The 22,691-nt window shown below is 40.4% G+C and overlaps 1 protein-coding gene across 5 annotated transcripts in view; it reads right to left on the bottom strand.

Moving 5' to 3' along the window:
* The window catches only part of LOC132095969 (protein strawberry notch homolog 2-like), a 36,404-nt gene that overhangs the window by 13,466 nt on the left and 247 nt on the right, over positions 1 to 22,691 (bottom strand). For 2 of the 5 annotated variants that reach the window (XM_059501069.1, XM_059501068.1), the window contains exons 2-16: positions 21,946 to 22,122; positions 20,684 to 20,763; positions 19,649 to 19,736; positions 8,881 to 9,054; positions 7,862 to 7,936; positions 7,663 to 7,765; positions 6,773 to 6,933; positions 5,613 to 5,746; positions 5,422 to 5,512; positions 3,492 to 3,635; positions 3,096 to 3,213; positions 2,140 to 2,245; positions 1,902 to 2,055; positions 1,641 to 1,817; positions 36 to 133 (exon numbers count right to left, since the gene is read on the bottom strand). In XM_059501069.1, the coding sequence (XP_059357052.1) occupies positions 36 to 133; positions 1,641 to 1,817; positions 1,902 to 2,055; positions 2,140 to 2,245; positions 3,096 to 3,213; positions 3,492 to 3,635; positions 5,422 to 5,512; positions 5,613 to 5,746; positions 6,773 to 6,933; positions 7,663 to 7,765; positions 7,862 to 7,936; positions 8,881 to 9,054; positions 19,649 to 19,736; positions 20,684 to 20,763; positions 21,946 to 22,065 (1,823 nt within the window). In that variant the 5' untranslated portion in view covers positions 22,066 to 22,122. Of the gene's footprint in view, positions 1 to 35; positions 134 to 1,640; positions 1,818 to 1,901; positions 2,056 to 2,139; positions 2,246 to 3,095; positions 3,214 to 3,491; positions 3,636 to 5,421; positions 5,513 to 5,612; positions 5,747 to 6,772; positions 6,934 to 7,662; positions 7,766 to 7,861; positions 7,937 to 8,880; positions 9,055 to 19,648; positions 19,737 to 20,683; positions 20,764 to 20,990; positions 21,081 to 21,945; positions 22,123 to 22,691 lie in introns of those variants that run through there. The other 3 variants (XM_059501072.1, XM_059501070.1, XM_059501071.1) reach the window with 3 other exon arrangements.

Below are 22,691 nucleotides of genomic sequence, written 5' to 3'. Positions count from 1 at the left end.
TCCCCATTGCAGAAGAGAGAAGTGAGGACACTCACTCAGCAGCGGAGACGAATCTGTCCAGGTGTCCATCGTTCTCGTCCAGAACCTCTCGAGTACGAGCCTCTCCGGTGGACTGCAGGCCAATCACGATGCACTGTTTGGAATGACACGGAGAGTGGGCGGAGCCACATTCAGCACTATTAGTGAAGCACTTAATACAGGGTTCCCACAATGAAGTTAACCTCCCAGTCATCTGTAATTACTGGGAAGAGCTTGAATTGTACAAGGAAAAAGAAAGTTTGTATTTTATTTTTTTAATGCCATGTCAGCAGCAAGGCTAGCTTGATGGTGAAAAATGAATAAATAACAAAACATACAACAAACAAGAAACTATATAAGACATTTAAGGTTAATACTATATAAAAAAAAAATCTATAATACATTTAGGTGATTTTTAAATACTTTGTTCCTGATAAAAATTGCATCTCACATGTAAACAATTGGTTTACTGTGTTTATTTGTTTGGCCAGAAATTGTGATTACATAATTATAAGACTATAATATGGCAAAAATAATAATAATAATAATAATAATAATAAATTAAAATATTAATTATTATTATTAAATATTGAAGCAACTATAAAAAAAAATATAATAATAGTAATTATTATTATTGTATAATAAATTATTACTACTAAATGTAAAAAAAAATAAGTAGTAGAATAAGAAATATCACTATTGTAATATTGTAGTTATTAAAACCATAACATGTAATATCTTTTAGAAAATAAGAAAAAAAGGGAATATATATATTTGATGTATATAAAAATATTTTAATATTTAAAAGATATATATTTTTATATACATGTACTGTACATACACAAATATATATTTATATATAGACAACAAAAAAAAAAACGTTACTGCGCATGCACGCTTTTGTGGACCTAACTTAACTTTCCGGTAGACTTCCAAATAGAATCAACGTCCCTCTAGAGTAGATATTTTTTGATAACAAACAAAATATGTTTTTTGCACATTCATTCTATGGCAGCAGGAGATGTTTGAAAGCATAGACATAAAGCGCGAGAAATAGAGGTTTCCCCAGTAACAGCTGTAAACAAAGCAGAGCTGGTACGCTCAGACGCTGCTTTATCAGACATATAACATGCAAGTCTTCCTTCAGAAATACAGCGAAATAAAAACACCTGTGCCTCATTTTGATATTTAAACATAAATGTAAGGAATTATTATTATTTAACGTGCAGTACGTAACGTTACACATGTTTATTCAACGAAGTTAGTTATCAGTTTTAAAATTGTGGCGAGTCTCCAAAAATAAATAAATGTATGGGAAACACATCCCACAGCACAACCACCTGAGCCCAACTTCAGTCTACTCATCACCTTGACTTTAACTGAGTTTGTAGAAGGCACTGCAGCCAGACCGATATACACAACACAGACCGGAAGTTTACTTAGGTCCAGGCGCGTGCGCCCGATGAAACCGTCTATATATATATATATACACACACACACTTTTTTTGTAAAGAATACAGCTATAATAGTACTAATATTTACGGGGTAAGGATAAAGATATCTAAAACCCATTAACACCTCTTCTTAACGAGCAAAAGCAGAAATCCTGATCCCTGACTCACCTTGCAGTGCTGCATCTCAGTATGAGCGAGTTCAACCAGACGACGGACTTTAGCGGCGATGCACAGATACTTAAAAAACCTCTGGTGTGACGCCCAGAACTGACCCCACAGAGACTTACGGGACGCCAGACCCAGTGTATCTGCAGCTCTGGTGAACAGCTCGAGAGCCTCGGCCCACTGCACACAGAAACAAACACTTTAACCACTGCTTCATACACTATTTGGGACAAAGTGATTCTACAACACAAGTGTTTCTCTCACCAGTCTGGCGGCTTTGTTGTAGACCAGTTTGAACTCTTGGTCCAGTGTGATCTCTTCTATACGGAAAGACACACCGGAAAAGCTCAGCTGGCGTGCGATGTACATGCCACTCACTTTCATATCCATAGCCACAATCTCCATTGCTCCGACACCCCTGGAACATGAACATGAGGAAAGGTTTAAAAGAGAATGTGAGGATTTTCATCAGACCACTGTGATCCGGAGCATGACCTCTGACCTCTTCTCAATAGCATGCAGGAAGTCTTCAAACGTCTTGAACGGCGTTCCTTGCCCCCAGATCCCCAGTCGGCTCATGTAGATCATATTCTTTGGCTCAGAAGCACCTGGAGAGTGAGAATAATTAATCCACAAAGAGCTCAGAATGAATGGAACCACAACGAACCATTTTTAAGGGGATTTGGCAATTGTTTTCTTTGCAAAATAACATCATCTAAATCAAAAAGAACTAAACATAAAAAATGAAATAAAAACATTTCTAACTTTAAATAAATACATTCAACTGAACTGAAATGCAATGCTTATTAATATTCATTTTATTTAAGCTAGGCGTCAAGGCAACATTTTGCATTTTCATTTAGTAAAACATGTACTAAAATACCTAAAATAAAAATGATATAGACAAATGTAATATTAAACTAACAACAAGATTCATTAAAATAAAATAAAAATTTAAAATATAAAACAAACACCAAGGCTGACATTCTTTGCTTAAAAAAATAAAATTATGCAAAATTGTTACAATTTAAAAAATAGATATTTTTGAATATATTTTAAAATTAAAGTAATTTATTCCTGTGACAGCAAAGCGGAATATAAAAACCTTAAAGATTTATTAAATTAAATCTTATTCAGCAAGGACGTATTAAATTGATCAAAAGTGACTGTAAAGGCATTTATAATAATGTTACAAAAGACTTCAATTAAAAAAAAACGTTCCATTTACCAAAGAATCCTGAAAATAAAATGTTTCACTATTTCCAGAAAAATATTCGGCAGCCAACAGGTTTTCAACATTATTAATAATCAGAAAATCAGCATATTAGACTGATTTCTGAAGATCATGTGACACTGAAGACTGGAGGAATAATACAGCTGCGCATCACAGAAATAAATTACAGTTAGTAAAGTAAAATAGAAAGACGTTATTTATTAAAAACTATTAGAAACACCCACCTGTGGCACTAGCGTACACCACTCTCGCCCGAGGCAGCTTGCTCTGCAAGTCCAGGACTGCTTTACCCATCTTGGTAGAGGTCGCATTTTTAGCCTTATGGCACTCGTCAAACACAATCTAAGGTTAAAGGTCAAGGGCCAACAGCACAGATACACTACTTCTGTTCATGCACATTAAGAGTTAATTAGTATTCAGCAACTTGAGGTGCTCTCAGGAATAACAGCATGCACTAGGATTCTAGGTTAGCCAATCATAACAGAGATCATTTGCATATTGTGTTCTACATGAGTCTTAAAGGTACAGAAGCAAAAACAACAAGCAGCCTTATACTTTCCAGTAGGTCACTACTTTCTTAAAGATGCATGCATGCACAGTCTGCAATGCTGGAAGGATACGACTCCGTCAAAGTTGGGTTTGCACCAGTCCAGGATCTGTTTGAGTCTGGTGCGGTGCTGACCGCCGGCCTGGCTCTCTCCAATCAGAGCAGAGTATGTGGCAAATAAAACGCCTTCTGAGGTAGCCGTATCGCCGTATTTAATCTGCATGGAAGAGGAAAAGCAGACATAGACAGTTAATGACCCAACAAGAAATTATTAAATTGAACTGAAACAAAGTCTCAGTTGCTACCAAGAGAGCAAAACAAGATGTTTACTGTAATGAAGTAGACATACATGCAGATTTTCTTTTATATATATATATTAGTGGTGGGCATAGATTAATTTTTTTAATCTAGCTTAATCTCACTGTGATCTTGAAATTAATCTAGATTAAAATGGCTCTGTCCATTCGAATTGTGTTGCATATTTTTTTACGCACCCATGTTAACAGATTCAGTTGCGTTCCAGGAGCGTTGCGTCTGCAGCAGTGCAGCGACCGTTTACGTACCGAGTAGCGAACTGCAAACGCGTCCTGTGTGAAAGCACATCGAGTCCGTGCTGCACCACATACGTAACGCACACGGACTGCATAAAATATGTGCAAACTGTATTGAAGCAGAGATCAGTTAGTTCCTCACTCTCCGACGCCGAGATCGTTCGCTTGCTTCAGTGGAAGTATAACGAGCATAACGTTTTCGACTCGTACATTACACGTCACACCCTGAGGTCACGTGTCGTTACAGGATCTTTACGGGTTGTGTATGAAAGCACGCACATAACCCGGGTAATCACTGGCAGTGTGAAAGTGCAAAATCTAGCGACCCGGGAACAATTGCCGGAACACTTTACCCGTCTATTTGCCAGAATGGCAATGTGAAAGTGGCTTTGGATTAACATTACAGCAGCCAGTAGCTAAATTAGGCGCTGTCACTTTAAGAGACAATGAACGCATCCAATATATATATATATATATATACACACACACACACATACATACATACATACTGGTTCACACAAATATAAATGTTTCAGCTGACTTGCAGTTTCATTCCAGTACATTTTAATGAGTACATGAAAACTAATGCATTCAGCAAAAAACATGACATTTATAAAAGTAAGCTGCATAAGTGGCTCTTGTGATTGTGATGTTCTCATTAGATACTTTAATATTTATGGGAGTACTTTTAATACCTTATTTGTAACTTTATGGCTACTGTCTAACAGCATCTCAAACATTTTTGTCAGTTGAAGCCCATCAGAGATTTTAAGTTAATATTTCAAAAACGTAACAATATTTTCTGTAGGTTCAAGGCAGTGTTGTTAATTGAAACCACAACTAACACTATTAAAAATGAGTGTCGTTAACTGAAATATAGATGAAAGATACAAACATGACAAATGCTGCTTTGCCAACTAAGTAAAATAAAGTATTAAAATGACAAAACTAAAACTGAAATAAAAATAAAAGCTAACTAGAAATATGTAAGAAATACATAAAGCAGCACATAAAATTGCTAAAACTAAATTAAAAGGTTTAAGAAATACATACAAATAAAACTAAATAACAAAAGCACATAAAATTCCTAACAGTAAATTAAAACGAAAACTGAAAAACATTATACATAATAACTATAATTATAGTTATACAATTAAAGTTAAGTGTCACTTAAAATGCAGGTAAACTAATAAAATATTTTTTTAATAATCTCCTGTATTTTAATTCGGTTATTATTGTAAAAAAATTTTTTTATAAAAACCAACAAAAATAATTCTTAATATGACAAATAAATACAAAAAAAAAAAGAATTTTTACCAAGCATCAAATTTGGTTGTTTTTATTTTTAATTATGTAAATTTTACATAGTCATCATGTTTGGAAAACCCAGATCTAATATGTGCAATATATATATATATATATATAAAAGCAATGACAAGTCAGTTCTCAAACCTTATTTAAAGCAAACACAGGGATGTTGGGAGCGTCTATGTCTTTGAGATCTCTCTCAGCATCGTACTTCAGGTCATTTGACACACTGAACCTAAAACGGAGCAGATTGCCAGAAAAAGATCCTTTTATTAGATGACCATTCAAATGTGTTTGACTGAACGTGAGCGTTACAGATGCATGCAGGGGTTTACCACAGCGCTCTCTTCCGTCCCTTTAAGAAATTCTCCAATATGATTCCGGCCACAGTGCGGCCCTTGCCGACTCCGGCTCCGTCTCCGATCAGAAACCCTGCCCTCTGACCGTTCTGAAGAATCACCTCGTGTTGCTGAAGAACACAAGCACAAAAGTGATTTTATACATTCTAGGGCTGGGCGACTCACAACATACAACAAAACATTGTGCTTTTGTAAAATAAAGAAAATAAATAGGATGCGCTTTCTGTCATCCCAGTCTCTGTGAAACTTGCGAGTCCACTACTGCGGAAATGACGAGTCCGTGTCGCCGACTTCATCTCTTAAGCCGAAAACAAAGATAAAACTAATTTATTAATACATTATTTAAAAGTTAATGCAGCCTCTTTCCTGTTGTTCCCTGACACATTCATAATCATTACTTCTGCGACAAGCTTTATGCATGTGCTTAAGCATTTATTAGGCGCATTATAAATAAACAATTTACCATTTATTAAACGGTTTATTAATACATGCACGATTAGTCGGCTGATGATTAAAATGAACGACTACTAGTCGACCAGAAAAAGCCTAACCTAGACATATTACCAAACATTAGAATTAGACACTTTGACAATATGCCAATTGTAACAGTTAAGAGAAAAGAACGATCCAGGCGCATGTGATTAACCGCTCACATGTGACACGCTCATATCACACATATTACACTTTTGTGTTGACCAAAAAAAGTGAAAAAGGAAAAACATACAAGAAGATGGGATTGAACTGGAGTGCTGTTGTTTCATGCATGAGACAATGCAGAAGACGCGAGCGCAACAGCCTAAACCGTCTGTGTTTACATAGAAAATATCATCGTGACAGGCTGAAAGCTGCGGTTTTTACTGAACATTTACAGTTGTTATGACCTTCAGTCATTTTAAATTTGAAAAACCTTGACTTTTGAAATTTTTTTTTTTTTGCCCAACCCTAATACATTTTAGCAGTGACATTTAGTCAAATATCACGACTATAATGTATTAGGGCTGGGCAATAAGGCAAAAAAAAAATAAAATAATAATAATTCAAAACGTATGACCTATTCTTGATTTGATTTTTTTTTTTGCATTCACACTAAACTCTGTGATTGTAAAGAGAAGAGCAGAGAGAGAGAGCATGAGTACCTGGCAGGCGTAGATGATGGCCTCCAGCTGCAGGGCGGACAGCCGGCTGGAGCTAATGGTGTGGTCTGGAACGGACAGTGTGTAGGTGATGTCGGGAGGAGGAACGCTGGAGAGTGTGCTGGTCTCCACCACGATATCAGGATGAGAGTTTCCTATAGTAGCTGCACACATGTGAGCAGAGCATTAATTTGCCACGGAAGCACCACAAACTGTGAAATGGTATTAAGTTAATGCTGTATGGGCAGCATGATTTTTATTCAATTTAAATGTTTTTTTTTGTCTGCGCAAATACAAGTAATACCATATGTCAGGTGCACAAACTTTTTACTATGAAAGGCTGAAAACCAAATTTGAGCTGTACGTAAATTTTGCATCACAATATTATTATGTTTTACATTTAATTAACTTATTTCTACATTCTACATTTACTAAACAAAAAAAATTTAAATTAAGATGTGCTTCATGTTTCCCCCCCTTTTTTCTTACTATATGGTGAGCCAAATAAAAAGTAAAATAAAATGTCCTTACAGTACAAACCCACACAACCTCAAAATAAATTATATATATTATTTTACTTAATTAGACAGTATGGGGCACACATTAAATAAGGAATACTTACATAAGATTTTATGCATAATGACTATTAGTTCTAAACAAGTCCAAAATACACAGGGACTCTTATTTTGAAATGTCTGTGTTGCTACTTCCAGCTGCTCATTCAAAAACATAAAATATGGACTCTTTTAAGCATCTACAACATATCACACTATAAAGACTATAAAGTAAACATTGTCATTACCCATTAACAGTAGATCATAAGCATTTGTTAACATACAGTGGGTACGGAAAGTATTCAGACACCCTTAAATTTTAGACCCCCGTCTATTTACATTTGGATGGTTTGTATTCGGCGTATGTGTCTGCGTGCCCCAACTCCTCCGTCTCTTCCTCATCTGCCTCCTCCTCTTCCTCCAGCGGCGGAGGAGCAGCAGTCTGTGGAAATGAAGGAATGAAGGCGCAGAAAACAAAAGATGATGAAATGTGGTGAAAGAGAGGACAGAATATTTTAGAGAAAAGGAGAGCATCTACCTTAAATCCTGCAACTGATGCAGACAGGAGAGCGCTAAGATCATCCAATCTACCAGAAAACGCGCTCAGGTTCTGCTGAAGAACACAGATACAGAGATGCTGAACACTCATGTGGAATTACACAAGAGAAATATAAATATAGACTTGAGTATAAAAGCGATAGCTCATCTAATATCAACTAATACTTCAAATGAACGACTACTAGTCGAAGGCAGACCTATTTATTAATAATAATAAATGATAAAAATAACTAATATTTATTGGATGCATACATTGCTTTTAAATTTTAAGTTATTTTGGCAGAAACCTTTTTTTTTTTTAATCTCTGATTTATGCAATTAAACTAAAGTCAGGTTGGAAAATACAGAAATCTGTATGAATGCAAAAAAAAAAGAAAAAAAAAAATCACATTAATAACTTATTAAACTTGAAATAAACTTTTTTTAAAGCTTCAAAGATTTGCTCAGGGCTCTACATTAAACCAGAGCACTGAACATTGATCCGTTTACGAAACACCAATACACTGATGAATTCTAAAACTCATTAAAATAACCCAATTGATCAATTTACATGTAACACAATAACCATGCAATGTTTCTCTAATAGTGGCATTAAAATGTAATAATTTGTGTATCCGATTCGAAGTACTCCATTTGTTTTTGTGAGTTGGGATGTTAAATAAAGCATTAAAAACACCTTAGTATTTCAAAATATCAGCAGAAACGTGATTAAAGACATTAATGCACCTTTAAAGAAGGCTTTTTCACAGAAAAAGCTGTTAGTACTATACCAAACTGACCTGAAGGTTAAAAAAAAAACATTTTTAGCAATGATATTTTGCCATTTTGACAGTGCAAAATTAAGTTGTTTACGCCGATACAGTAAAATGGTTTAATGCGTTTACATGACCACAAGCTTTGTTGGTTTATTAAGCATAATAGATTTAAAAATGTGCATGCACGCATCTGTGGAACCATTGAAAATGGTGAACATCTGAGAGAAGGACAGTGCATGAATACCTGTCTCTGACTGTGTCCGGGTGTATCCCAGTACATGGGTGCCGCGGGGCCTTCGGTGGATAACTGTGCTAGGCCATTGACAGCAAATCCTGAAGGGTCAGGATACTCGGACAGAGAATCAGATGGAGAGGAGAACAGTGACTGGTTGGACAGGTCATCTATGCATGGCAGATCCTGAAAATAACCACAAATAACCTGTTCAGAAGTTGGCACTTCAGTCACTAATATTGTGTCTAAATCACATCATAACAGCTCAAGACTTTCTGCACTAGAAGGGAAGCTGCAAATCACCTCATACAGGGCTCTAGAGTGCGACCAATTTAGACATCTTTATAATTTAGACATCCATTAATTAGTGATGAAACAAAATTGCCGCGCTGGTGGAAACAACACGAGGATACAATAGTAAGGAGATATTTGAATTATTTACTAATAAACTGAGTCTGTGTCACAAGGATGAAGTTGCCTGTCTCGCTATTTCCTCATTAGACACGCCTTTAGAGAGAAATCTTTACGGATTATGATTATAATGAAAGAGTTTTTGTTTTCGATTCGTTTTATTTCGTTAAGTAGTCATTTAAATATTTCTATAGATATATTTATCATGTCTGTGAGGCATGTTTTCACTGAGTGTCGGTTCATTTTTGTACTCCTGTTGAAGACGACACGGCAGAAAGAACAACGTTTTGATGATATTGTGAGTGCACACAACTAAAAGAGACCCTCTGCAGTTACGAATGATGTGTAAGCAGAATAAAGAAAGAAAAAGAGAAAGTAGAAAGAAAGAGAAATAAAGAGAAAGAAAGTAGAAAGAGAGAGAGAGAGAGAGAAATATAGAAAAAGAAAGAGAAAGAAGAAAAAGAGAAAGTAGAAAGAAAAAGAAAGAGAAATAAAGAGAAAGTAGAAAGAGAGAGAGAGAGATATAGAAAAAGAAAGAGAAAGAAGAAAAAGAGAAAGTAGAAAGAAAAAGAAAGAGAAAGAAAATATAGAAAAAGAAAGAAAGAAGAAAGAGAAAGTAGAAAGAAAAAGAAAGAGAGAAATAAAGAGAAAGAGAGAGAGAGAGAAATATAGAAAAAGAAAGAGAAAGAAGAAAGAAAAAGAAAGAGAAAGAAACAAATATAGAAAAAGAAAGAAGAGAAAGTAGAAAGAAAAAGAAAGAGAGAAATAAAGAGAAAGAAAGTAGAAAGAGAGAGAGAGAAATATAGAAAAAGAAAGAGAAAGAAGAAAAAGAGAAAGTAGAAAGAAAAAGATAAAGAGAAAGTAGAAAGAGAGAAAAAAATATAGAAAAAGAGAGAGAAAGAAAGAAGGAAAGAAAGAAAGAAAAAGAAAAAAAGAGAAAAAGAGGAAGAGAGAAAAAGACAAAGGAAGAAAAAGAGAAAAAAGAGAAAGAGAAAAGAAAGAAAGGAAGAAAAAGAAAAAAGAGAAAGACAGAAAGGAATAAAAATAGAGAAATATAGAAAAGGAAAGAGAAAGAAAGAGAATGTAGAGAAAAAGAAAAAGAGAGATAAAGAAAAAGTAGAAAGAGAGAGAAAAAGAGAAAAAGTAAAAGAAAAAAAGAAGAAAGAGAAAAAAGAGAGAAAGAGAGAAAAAGACAGAAAGGAAAGGAAAAGAAAGAAAGAAATCATGGTTTAAGTTTTGAATTTAAACCACAGCAAACTAAAGCACCTGACTGCATCAGCAGCCAACAATACACAGATCTGAGGACACAGACGCAGACGAAGAACTCAAACTGTAGCTTCAGCAGGGGCCTCCTGAGTCTCACAGCACCAGACTACAGCACTGATGGAGGGAGGGAGGGAGGGAGTGAGTGAGTGATGGAGTACATCTGAGTGACTGAGTGCGGGAGTGAGTGAGTGAGTGACTGAGTGAGTGACTGAGTGCGGGAGTGAGTGAGTGAGTGAGTGACTGAGTGAGGGAGTGAGTGAGTGAGTGAGTGATGGAGTACATCTGAGTGACTGAGTGCGGGAGTGAGTGAGTGAGTGACTGAGTGCGGGAGTGAGTGAGTGAGTGAGTGAGTGAGTGAGGGAGTGAGTGAGGGAGTGAGTGAGGGAGGGAGTGAGTGAGGGGAGTGAGTGAGGGAGTGATGGAGTACATCTGAGTGACTGAGTGCGGGAGTGAGTGAGTGAGTGACTGACTGACTGAGGGAGTGAGTGAGTGAGTGAGTGAGGGAGTGACTGACTGACTGAGTGAGTGAGTGAGGGAGTGAGTGAGGGAGGGAGTGAGGGAGGGAGTGAGTGAGGGAGGGAGTGAGGGAGTACATCTGAGTGACTGAGTGCGGGAGTGAGTGAGTGAGTGACTGACTGACGGAGTGAGTGAGTGAGTGAGTGAGTGAGGGAGTGAGTGAGGGAGTGAGGGAGTGAGTGAGTGAGGGAGTGAGTGAGTGAGTGAGGGAGGGAGTGAGGGAGTGAGTGAGTGACTGACTGAGTGAGGGAGTGAGTGAGGGAGGGAGTGAGGGAGGGAGTGAGTGAGGGAGGGAGTGAGGGAGTACATCTGAGTGACTGAGTGCGGGAGTGAGTGAGTGAGTGACTGACTGACGGAGTGAGTGAGTGAGTGAGTGAGTGAGTGAGGGAGTGAGTGAGTGAGGGAGTGAGTGAGTGAGTGAGTGAGTGAGGGAGGGAGTGAGGGAGTGATGGAGTACATCTGAGTGATTGAGTGCGGGAGTGAGTGAGTGACTGACTGACTGACTGACTGACTGAGTGAGTGAGTGAGTGAGTGAGTACATCTGAGTGACTGAGTGCGGGAGTGAGTGAGTGAGTGCGGGAGTGAGTGCGGGAGTGAGTGAGTGACTGAGTGAGTGAGGGAGTGAGTGAGTGAGAGAGTGAGTGAGTAAGTGAGGGAGTGAGGGAGTACATCTGAGTGAGGGAGTGAGTGAGGGAGTGAGTGAGTACATCTGAGTGAGGGAGTGAGTGAGTGAGTACATCTGAGTGAGGGAGTGAGTGAGTGAGTGAGTGAGGAGTGAGTGAGTACATCTGAGTGAGGGAGTGAGTGAGTACATCTGAGTGAGTGAGTGAGTGGATGAGGGAGGGAGTGAGTGAGTGAGTGAGTAAGGGAGTGAGTGAGTGACTGAGTGAGGGAGTGAGGAAGTGAGTGAGTGACAGTGAGGGAGTGAGGGAGTGAGTGAGTGACAGTGAGGGAGTGAGTGAGTGACAGTGAGGGAGTGATGGAGTACATCTGAGTGACTGAGTGCGGGAGTGAGTGAGTAAGTGACTGAGTGCGGGAGTGAGTGAGTGAGTGAGTGAGTGAGTGAGTGAGGGAGTGAGTGAGGGAGGGAGTGAGTGAGGGGAGTGAGTGAGGGAGTGAGTGAGTACATCTGAGTGAGTGAGTGAGTGAGTGGATGAGGGAGGGAGTGAGTGACTGAGTGAGTGAGTAAGGGAGTGAGTGAGTGACTGAGTGAGGGAGTGAGGAAGTGAGTGAGTGACTGAGTGAGGGAGTGAGGAAGTGAGTGAGTGACAGTGAGGGAGTGAGGGAGTGAGTGAGTGACAGTGAGGGAGTGAGTGAGTACATCTGAGTGAGGGAGTGAGTGAGTGACAGTGAGGGAGTGAGTGAGTACATCTGAGTGAGGGAGTGAGTGAGGGAGTGAGTGAGTACATCTGAGTGAGTGACTGAGGGAGGGAGTGAGTGAGTGACTGAGGGAGGGAGTGAGTGAGTGAATGAGTGAGGGAGTGAGTGAGTGACTGAGTGAGTGACTGAGGGAGAGAGTGAGTGACTGAGTGAGTGACGGAGCGAGTGACTGAGCGAGTGACTGAGCGAGTGACTGAGCGAGTGACTGAGCGAGTGACTGAGCGAGTGAATGAGCGAGTGAATGAGCGAGTGAATGAGCGAGTGAATGAGCGAGTGAATGAGTGAGTGACTGAGTGAGTGAGGGAGGGAGTGAGGGAGGGAGTGAGTGACTGAGGGAGGGAGTGAGTGACTGAATGAGTGACTGAGTGAGTGACTGAGGGAGAGAGTGAGTGAGGGAGGGAGTGAGGGAGTGAGTGAGTGACTGAGGGAGTGATGGAGTACATCTGAGTGACTGAGTGCGGGAGTGAGTGAGTGAGTGACTGACTGACTGACGGAGTGAGTGAGTGAGTGAGGGAGTGAGTGAGGGAGGGAGTGAGTGAGGGAGGGAGTGAGTGAGGGAGTGAGTGAGGGAGTGATGGAGTACATCTGAGTGATTGAGTGCGGGAGTGAGTGACTGACTGACTGACTGACTGACTGACTGAGTGAGGGAGTGAGTGAGTGAGTGAGTGAGTGAGTGACTGACTGAGTGAGGGAGTGAGTGAGTGAGGGAGTGATGGAGTACATCTGAGTGACTGAGTGCGGGAGTGACTGAGTGAGTGCGGGAGTGAGTGAGTGACTGAGTGAGTGAGGGAGTGAGTGAGTGAGTGAGGGAGTAAGTGAGGGAGTGAGTGAGTACATCTGAGTGAGGGAGTGAGTGAGGGAGTGAGTGAGTACATCTGAGTGAGGGAGTGAGTGAGTGAGTACATCTGAGTGAGGGAGTGAGTGAGTGAGTGAGTGAGTGAGTACATCTGAGTGAGGGAGTGAGTGAGTACATCTGAGTGAGTGAGTGAGTGGATGAGGGAGGGAGTGAGTGACTGAGTGAGGGAGTGAGGAAGTGAGTGAGTGACAGTGAGGGAGTGAGTGAGTACATCTGAGTGAGTGACTGAGGGAGGGAGTGAGTGAGTGACTGAGGGAGGGAGTGAGTGAGTGAATGAGTGAGGGAGTGAGTGAGTGAATGAGGGAGTGAGTGAGTGACTGAGTGAGTGACTGAGGGAGAGAGTGAGTGACTGAGCGAGTGACGGAGCGAGTGACTGAGCGAGTGACTGAGCGAGTGACTGAGCGAGTGACTGAGCGAGTGACTGAGCGAGTGACTGAGCGAGTGACTGAGCGAGTGACTGAGCGAGTGACTGAGCGAGGGAGTGAGCGAGGGAGTGAGCGAGGGAGTGAGTGAGGGAGTGAGTGAATGAATGAGTGACTGAGGGAGGGAGGGAGTGACTGAGGGAGAGAGTGAGTGAGGGAGGGAGGGAGTGAGTGACTGAGTGAGTGACTGAGGGAGAGAGTGAGGGAGAGAGTGAGTGACAGAGAGTGACTGAGTGAGTGACTGAGTGAGTGACTGAGTGAGTGACTAAGTGAGTGACTGAGGGAGAGAGTGAGGGAGAGAGTGAGGGAGAGAGTGAGTGACTGAGTGAGTGACTGAGTGAGAGAGTGAGTGAGGGAGGGAGGGAGTGAGGGAGTGACTGACTGAGGGAGGGAGTGAGTGACTGAGTGAGTGACTGAGGGAGAGAGTGAGTGAGGGAGTGAGTGAGGGAGTGAGTACATCTGAGTGAGGGAGTGAGTACATCTGTGTGAGGGAGTGAGTGAGGGAGTGAGTGACTGAGGGAGGGAGTGAGTGAGGGAGTGAGTACATCTGAGTGAGGGAGTGAGTGAGTGAGGGAGTGAGTGAGTGAGTGAGTGAGTGAGTGAGTGAGTGAGTGAGTGAGTGAGTGAGTGAGTGAGTGAGTGAGTGAGTGAGTGAGGGAGTGAGTACATCTGAGTGAGTGAGTACATCTGAGTGAGGGAGTGAGTACATCTGAGTGAGGGAGTGAGTGAGTGAGTGAGTGAGTGAGTGAGTGAGTGAGTGAGGGAGTGAGTACATCTGAGTGAGTGAGTACATCTGAGTGAGGGAGTGAGTGAGTGAGTGAGTGAGGGAGTGAGTGAGTGAGTGAGTGAGTGAGTGAGTGAGGGAGTGAGTACATCTGAGTGAGTGAGTACATCTGAGTGAGGGAGTGAGTACATCTGAGTGAGGGAGTGAGTGAGTGAGTGAGTGAGTGAGTGAGGGAGTGAGTACATCTGAGTGAGTGAGTACATCTGAGTGAGGGAGTGAGTACATCTGAGTGAGGGAGTAAGGGAGTGAGTGAGTGACTGAGTGAGGGAGTGAGGAAGTGAGTGAGTGACTGAGTGAGGGAGTGAGGAAGTGAGTGAGTGACAGTGAGGGAGTGAGGGAGTGAGTGAGTGACAGTGAGGGAGTGAGTGAGTACATCTGAGTGAGGGAGTGAGTGAGGGAGTGAGTGAGTACATCTGAGTGAGTGACTGAGGGAGGGAGTGAGTGAGTGACTGAGGGAGGGAGTGAGTGAGTGAATGAGTGAGGGAGTGAGTGAGTGACTGAGTGAGTGACTGAGGGAGAGAGTGAGTGACTGAGTGAGTGACGGAGCGAGTGACTGAGCGAGTGACTGAGCGAGTGACTGAGCGAGTGACTGAGCGAGTGACTGAGCGAGTGAATGAGCGAGTGAATGAGCGAGTGAATGAGCAAGTGAATGAGCGAGTGAATGAGCGAGTGAATGAGCGAGTGAATGAGCGAGTGACTGAGCGAGTGACTGAGTGAGTGACTGAGTGAGTGAGGGAGGGAGTGAGGGAGGGAGGGAGTGAGTGACTGAGGGAGGGAGTGAGTGACTGAACGAGTGACTGAGTGAGTGACTGAGGGAGAGAGTGAGTGAGGGAGGGAGTGAGGGAGTGAGTGAGTGACTGAGGGAGTGATGGAGTACATCTGAGTGACTGAGTGCGGGAGTGAGTGAGTGAGTGACTGACTGACTGACGGAGTGAGTGAGTGAGTGAGTGAGGGAGTGAGTGAGGGAGGGAGTGAGTGAGGGAGGGAGTGAGTGAGGGAGTGAGTGAGGGAGTGATGGAGTACATCTGAGTGATTGAGTGCGGGAGTGAGTGACTGACTGACTGACTGACTGACTGAGTGAGGGAGTGAGTGAGTGAGTGAGTGACTGACTGAGTGAGGGAGTGAGTGAGTGAGGGAGTGATGGAGTACATCTGAGTGACTGAGTGCGGGAGTGAGTGAGTGAGTGCGGGAGTGAGTGAGTGACTGAGTGAGTGAGGGAGTGAGTGAGTGAGTGAGGGAGTAAGTGAGGGAGTGAGTGAGTACATCTGAGTGAGGGAGTGAGTGAGTGAGTGAGTGAGTGAGTACATCTGAGTGAGGGAGTGAGTGAGTACATCTGAGTGAGGGAGTGAGTGAGTGAGTGAGTGAGTGAGTACATCTGAGTGAGGGAGTGAGTGAGTACATCTGAGTGAGTGAGTGAGTGGATGAGGGAGGGAGTGAGTGACTGAGTGAGTGAGTAAGGGAGTGAGTGAGTGACTGAGTGAGGGAGTGAGGAAGTGAGTGAGTGACAGTGAGGGAGTGAGTGAGTACATCTGAGTGAGTGACTGAGGGAGGGAGTGAGTGAGTGACTGAGGGAGGGAGTGAGTGAGTGAATGAGTGAGGGAGTGAGTGAGTGAATGAGGGAGTGAGTGAGTGACTGAGTGAGTGACTGAGGGAGAGAGTGAGTGACTGAGCGAGTGACGGAGCGAGTGACTGAGCGAGTGACTGAGCGAGTGACTGAGCGAGTGACTGAGCGAGTGACTGAGCGAGTGACTGAGCGAGTGACTGAGCGAGTGACTGAGCGAGTGACTGAGCGAGTGACTGAGCGAGTGACTGAGCGAGTGACTGAGCGAGTGACTGAGCGAGTGACTGAGCGAGGGAGTGAGCGAGGGAGTGAGCGAGGGAGTGAGCGAGGGAGTGAGTGAGGGAGTGAGTGAGGGAGTGAGTGAGGGAGTGAGTGAATGAATGAGTGACTGAGGGAGGGAGGGAGTGACTGAGGGAGAGAGTGAGTGAGGGAGGGAGGGAGTGAGTGACTGAGTGAGTGACTGAGGGAGAGAGTGAGGGAGAGAGTGAGTGACAGAGTGAGTGACTGAGTGAGTGACTAAGTGAGTGACTGAGGGAGAGAGTGAGGGAGAGAGTGAGTGACTGAGTGAGTGACTGAGTGAGAGAGTGAGTGAGGGAGTGACTGACTGAGGGAGGGAGTGAGTGACTGAGTGAGTGACTGAGGGAGAGAGTGAGTGAGGGAGTGAGTGAGGGAGTGAGTACATCTGAGTGAGGGAGTGAGTACATCTGTGTGAGGGAGTGAGTGAGGGAGTGAGTGACTGAGGGAGGGAGTGAGTGAGGGAGTGAGTACATCTGAGTGAGGGAGTGAGTGAGTGAGTGAGGGAGTGAGTGAGTGAGTGAGGGAGTGAGTACATCTGAGTGAGTGAGTACATCTGAGTGAGGGAGTGAGTACATCTGAGTGAGGGAGTGAGTGAGTGAGTGAGTGAGTGAGGGAGTGAGGGAGTACATCTGAGTGAGTGAGTACATCTGAGTGAGGGAGTGAGTACATCTGAGTGAGGGAGTGAGTGAGTGAGTGAGTGAGTGAGTGAGTGAGTGAGTGAGGGAGTGAGTGAGGGAGTGAGTGACTGAGGGAGTGAGTGAGTGAGTGAGTGAGTGAGTGAGTACATCTGAGTGAGGGAGGGACTGAGTGAGGGAGTGAGGGAGTGAGTGACTGAGTGAGTACATCTGAGTGAGGAGTGAGTGAGGGAGTGAGTGAGTGAGTGAGTGAGTGAGTGAGGGAGTGAGTACATCTGAGTGAGTGAGTACATCTGAGTGAGGGAGTGAGTACATCTGAGTGAGGGAGTGAGTGAGTGAGTGAGTGAGTGAGGGAGTGAGTGAGGGAGTGAGGGAGTGAGTGACTGAGGGAGTGAGTGAGTGAGTGAGTGAGTGAGTACATCTGAGTGAGGGAGGGACTGAGTGAGGGAGTGAGGGAGTGAGTGACTGAGTGAGTACATCTGAGTGAGGAGTGAGTGAGGGAGTGAGTGAGTGAGTGAGGGAGTGACAGAAACACGTTCATCTGATGCACTTCAGCACTGCACCTCCCCGTGACGCTCGGACCAAAATACCCTTCCAACGGGTCACACAGACTCAATCCAGCATGTGTTTGCTCTCGGGTGTGGTGGTCTTCGGTCAGGAAATGATGCTTGTGTGGTCATATTCACAGACTAATTTTACCACATCTGCTTTAAGAAGTGTTTACAGCTGTATGTGGCTTCTGATAGCATTCAAATAGTGTGTGCCTGAACAGCAATATAAGCAGCATTTAACTGATATTTCCATTTGCAAACATTTCAGTTCAGCGCTAGTAATTCGGATAAGATCTGCACAAAGATGACTGAACAATCAAAGATAAAGCTGGAAACTTTTAGCTGAATAGTTTCCATGTTCTCATGCACAGAGAGCATAATCTCTTTCCCTCATATAAAATCACTTTCCATGAGTCAGAGTGATAGGAGAATGGAGAACACACTGCAGTGAATACTATAAACCTTACTATATCTAATAAGATTGTGAAACTGTGCGCAGCATGCAACACTAACCATTTCAAATTAGAGTTATTATAGTTACCTAATACCAAAAAAAAACAGAAAAAAACAACAAAAAATAAATGTTTTCTTGCTTTAAAAAAAATAATAATTTTATTTCAACTAGTTGCAAAGATTCACATTTAGTTTAAGTTAGTGTGCTAAAAACTAAAAGTGACATTAAAATACGAAAATTACACAGACATAAAAAACACAAACTAATGAAAAAGACAGAAAACAACAAAATTACTAACATTTCAGAAGTAAAACAAAACATGAAGACAAAAACTAATCCAAACTATAATACTAGCTCAATGATACTAAAATAATACTGTGTTAAACAACAGTATGCAACATTGTTTGCAAAAAAAAAAAACTTATTTTAACTTTTAAAAACAAATTTTTCGATCAATTCATGATTCTAGAAAGACCTCGGTTGATTTCGCTTTCAGTTCAGTTGAGTTCATTCATTACACAAACAGCATTCTGTGGCGGCTCTGAACTGAAAGTCTGATTAATGCCACAGCTTTATCAACGTAAAGATCGCTGCGCTTTTAGCTATTCAAACCTGTGCTTTTATGCTGCACAAATCAATAGCTATGTTTCCATCACCCTGTTGTAATGCGCATTTTGAAGTACCACATGAGAAACGCCAAATTTCGGATAGAAAAAAGAAAAAAAAAAGTTTTTACGCTCACTTGAGTTGTTTTTGACCTTTGCGAAAAAGGGTTCATGCCAGTAAAGGGCCCTTTGAAATCAGTTTTAATTTTTCCCCAAATTCCGTTTACATTTTTCCGGATTCCGTTTTAATTTTTCATGACTTTTTTTTTTTAATGGTTATATTAAATTGTATTAATCAAAAAGCATGTCCAATTAATTAAAATCGGGAAACAAATCAATTTATTAAAAGTTTAACAAAAACTAAATGTTAAGGGCCCTATGAAATGTTTTTCTTCACCATATGTTTTATTGTTACCTAATTCTGTGTTTTAGCACGTCTAATTATTTAAATGCATAAAACAACATAATTTATTCAAATTTTTCCCCTTTTTTTCACTTATCAAATGAAGGCATAAAACATAAATTTAATTTATCTTTTAATTACTGAAAATTAGGCAAACATTATTTTTTTTGGTAAACAAAGGGTATTTACTATTAAAATTAAAACATGGTAGAAATGTTGTGTGATTACTCCTTTAAAAAAATAATGTTTTTCTTTTTAGTAGAAGTAGGCTATGTACATTCTGCTGAACAATAGTAATACATTTCTGGCAAATACTGGTCTTTAAACTAAACCGGACTTTTATTTTGACGGGTTGCTGTGAATACCTTTACAGTTCTGTGTATGTGATATGACGCACTAAAAAACTGTTGCATGTTTCGTCTGCTTCCTCTGAGGCGCAAGACATTTATCATATATGAAAACTATTATATTTAGTGGCAGTTTAGCAGGAAGTGATGATTTAGTTCTCTTTGACACGTTGAATGGAAACAGGACTTGTACAATTCGCAACTTTGGATGGAAACTCAGCTAATGGTTCTGGTGAGTTCGACCTCGACCAAAACTACAGCAAAACTCAAAAGAGACGGGATTTGCTCTTACCTGGGAGAAATCTCCGTTCTGCACGAGGTCATGAAAGTCTATGTCAGGCAGGTCCAGAGACACGGAGGACGGGTTTGGCTGGAGCTGCCTGATAAATCAGAGGAGATTTTCATACTGAAAAGGTCTGTACCTTCATTTCAAACTCCAAGGTTTATATACGTTATGATATCTTTTTGGTTATGTATATAGAAGTTTCTTTTATAGTTGTATAAAACTTGTCTAATAAAGCAAACAAACCTTCCATCCGATAATCGCAATAAGTTTTGTTACTTTTGATTAAGAAACTAATTTTCATCTTTTTATCTATTTTATCAGGAAATTCAAACAATAAACGCTGTTTTGTGTTGATTATTATATCTAATAATTAATAGCAATTGAATTTTATACTTTGTTATTAATTGGAATGTAATATTAAAATAATGTGCAAGTAAAAGGGCTTCCTATATGGTTACAGCACTAGCTGATATAGATGTTTTTTCCCAAGAAAACTATGATTATAATTGACTTCATTTAAAGACCACTGTTTAATACAAAAAATTCTATTTAATGTATCGTTTTCCCCTCCTTCTGTACTGAAAATGTGCCAAATCTTAACTTCAAAACCATTTCAGTTCTACAATATTTCAAAGCAGATCACTGATATATGTTAGAGAATAATCAGCTTTGTATTTTTAACCACATAAAGGATAAGTATAATCAACTAACTCATGATAAAGTGCATAGATGTCACATGGTCAATATATCAGCATGCACCACAATATTAAAACTGAATTGCATTCATTAAAGAATATAAAAATTCAACTACATTTTCTTAATGCATAATATTGTGAACTATTAATTTTGTATCTTGTAACGTTTAATCAAATCATCGCAACTGGATCTTCCAGTGACTAAGTCAGGATGTTCATTTTGCATGCAGTCAGCGAGGAATAAAACATTGTCAGTACATTTTTATTGCTGTAAATGATGCACAATTTATTTTATGTATGATGCACGCTTTTAGATTTTGGAAAAGATACCGTGTGCGTGACTCACCTCCCAGATTGCATAGGATAGTGCTGGCTGTAGGGAGTTTGCTGAGGGTACGTCCATGAGCTTGACGGATACAGCTGACTCTGGGGAAACAGGAAACAAACAGCACGTTTGACACAGGAAGAGGCCCTTTGGAAAGACTGTTCAGCAGTGATATTACCCATCAACCCAAATATTTACTGGCAGTGCTAGTGACTCATCTTGAGCCGGTGAGCCCCGACACGAACCGTGCACGTACAGAGCGAAGACCAACAGTTAAACCACCATAAACCAGGTGACGTGAGGCTACTGTTTCTAGAGAGAGGATTACCATTGGCTACCAAAGCACTCCAGATCCGTCCCATTTTGGACAAGGTTCAAGACCAACTAGAGCTATAATGATGAAGATGACCATTCAAAACTGCAGATTTAATCAGATTAAGACAATCTGTTATTATCAAGAGTATAACAGAGCAGAATCACACACACACACACACACAAAAGTTCAATTTGCTATCAAACCTGAGCCTCACCTGGATTCAGAAATGCTTGGGAGAGTTTTTCATGTCTACTTTCAAGTTTGCATTGGGTTCCAGTTTGTAATTTAATAATTTTTATAATAATTATTATAATTTAATAATAATTTATGACAATCAAGCAACCCCGCCCCAATTGCATTACTTAAAATAAATACATGTAAAAAAAAAAAAAAATCACATTATTGGGTTCCTTGGGTTCCGTTTTTTTTGTTTCATTGAAAAAAAAAAATAAGAATAATAAAAAAATAAGAAAACTAAAATCCTGTTTTTATGAACCATTATTTTTTTTATATTTTTTAAAGAAATTATTCTGCAAAATTAGAGCTCATGAAAAAAAATTTTTTTCTTACATTTAAGAATTTTACAAAGTTTGCAATTTAAAAAAAACTTTGTACTAAGCATTTGTGATTCCTAGTAGGTGGATTACAGAAACTGTTCAAAAAATTATATTTCACAAGAAATTAAACTCAACAGCAAAATTAAACAAAATATACAATGGTATTTTTATGACAATCAAGCAAATGTTTTTCCCAATATTGCATTACTACAAAAACAAAAAATTAAATCACACTATTTTTATTTTTTTTGAAAGTACAATTATTATCAAAGATTACTATAGTTAAATCACATGAAAAAAATATATTTTTTTATTAAAAAAATAAAAATAATATATATATTTTTTTTTCTCCCCATATGACTTTATTCTACTCAATGATTAAGAGGAACATGTTAAGGCTCAGAATGTACCTCCATGGAACTTGTGAGAGGAGGACTGGGTGCGCTGAACTCCGGGCTCCCCAGCTGAGGGCCCTCGGGGTGCAGATAGTCCTCCGTTTCCATCACAACAGACGCGGCAAGAACGGGCATCAGTCTCCGAGCAGAAACATGGTCGCTTGTCAAACCCCGGTCATTCTCCAGCCATCTCTGAGAGAGAGAGAAATCATGGAAAATAACCTCTCTGTTACAGTGTTTATAATTCAGATGAAGAGTCCTGCTGGTAAACTGTCTTGTTTCCATTAATGCATTGTTATCTTGACAGATGATCTGTCTATAAAAACCAGCTCTGCACTTATTGTGGCATTTATATATGAAATAGAGCGGCTTATTTCATCTAACAAACAGAATAAGATAAAGACAGGACTAATGGGTTTATTTATAATATATGAAATATATGATACAAGCCTTGTCTATGAGGCAGTTAGATGGAATTTAAACTAAAAGTGTGTGTCTATTTTATTCTGAGCTCTATAAAACACCAATTCAACCTACATAAGAAGATAATATCAAACTAAAAATAACTATAAATCAGACTATGATAAAAAATTATAATCTGTCTGAGCGTTTGTCAACCTGAAAACTATTACCCAGACAGCACTGACCCATCAAAACATCATTCTGATATGATTACCAGCTCATATTGATTATTATATATTAATATCCATAATTTGTTTACGAATAAATCAACTGTTTGCGTGTTTTTCTGACTGACTCAA

This window comes from Carassius carassius, chromosome 20, assembly GCF_963082965.1.
Source record: "Carassius carassius chromosome 20, fCarCar2.1, whole genome shotgun sequence".
NCBI lineage: Eukaryota > Metazoa > Chordata > Actinopteri > Cypriniformes > Cyprinidae > Carassius > Carassius carassius.
This window is presented reverse-complemented; position numbering and strand designations above follow the sequence as displayed.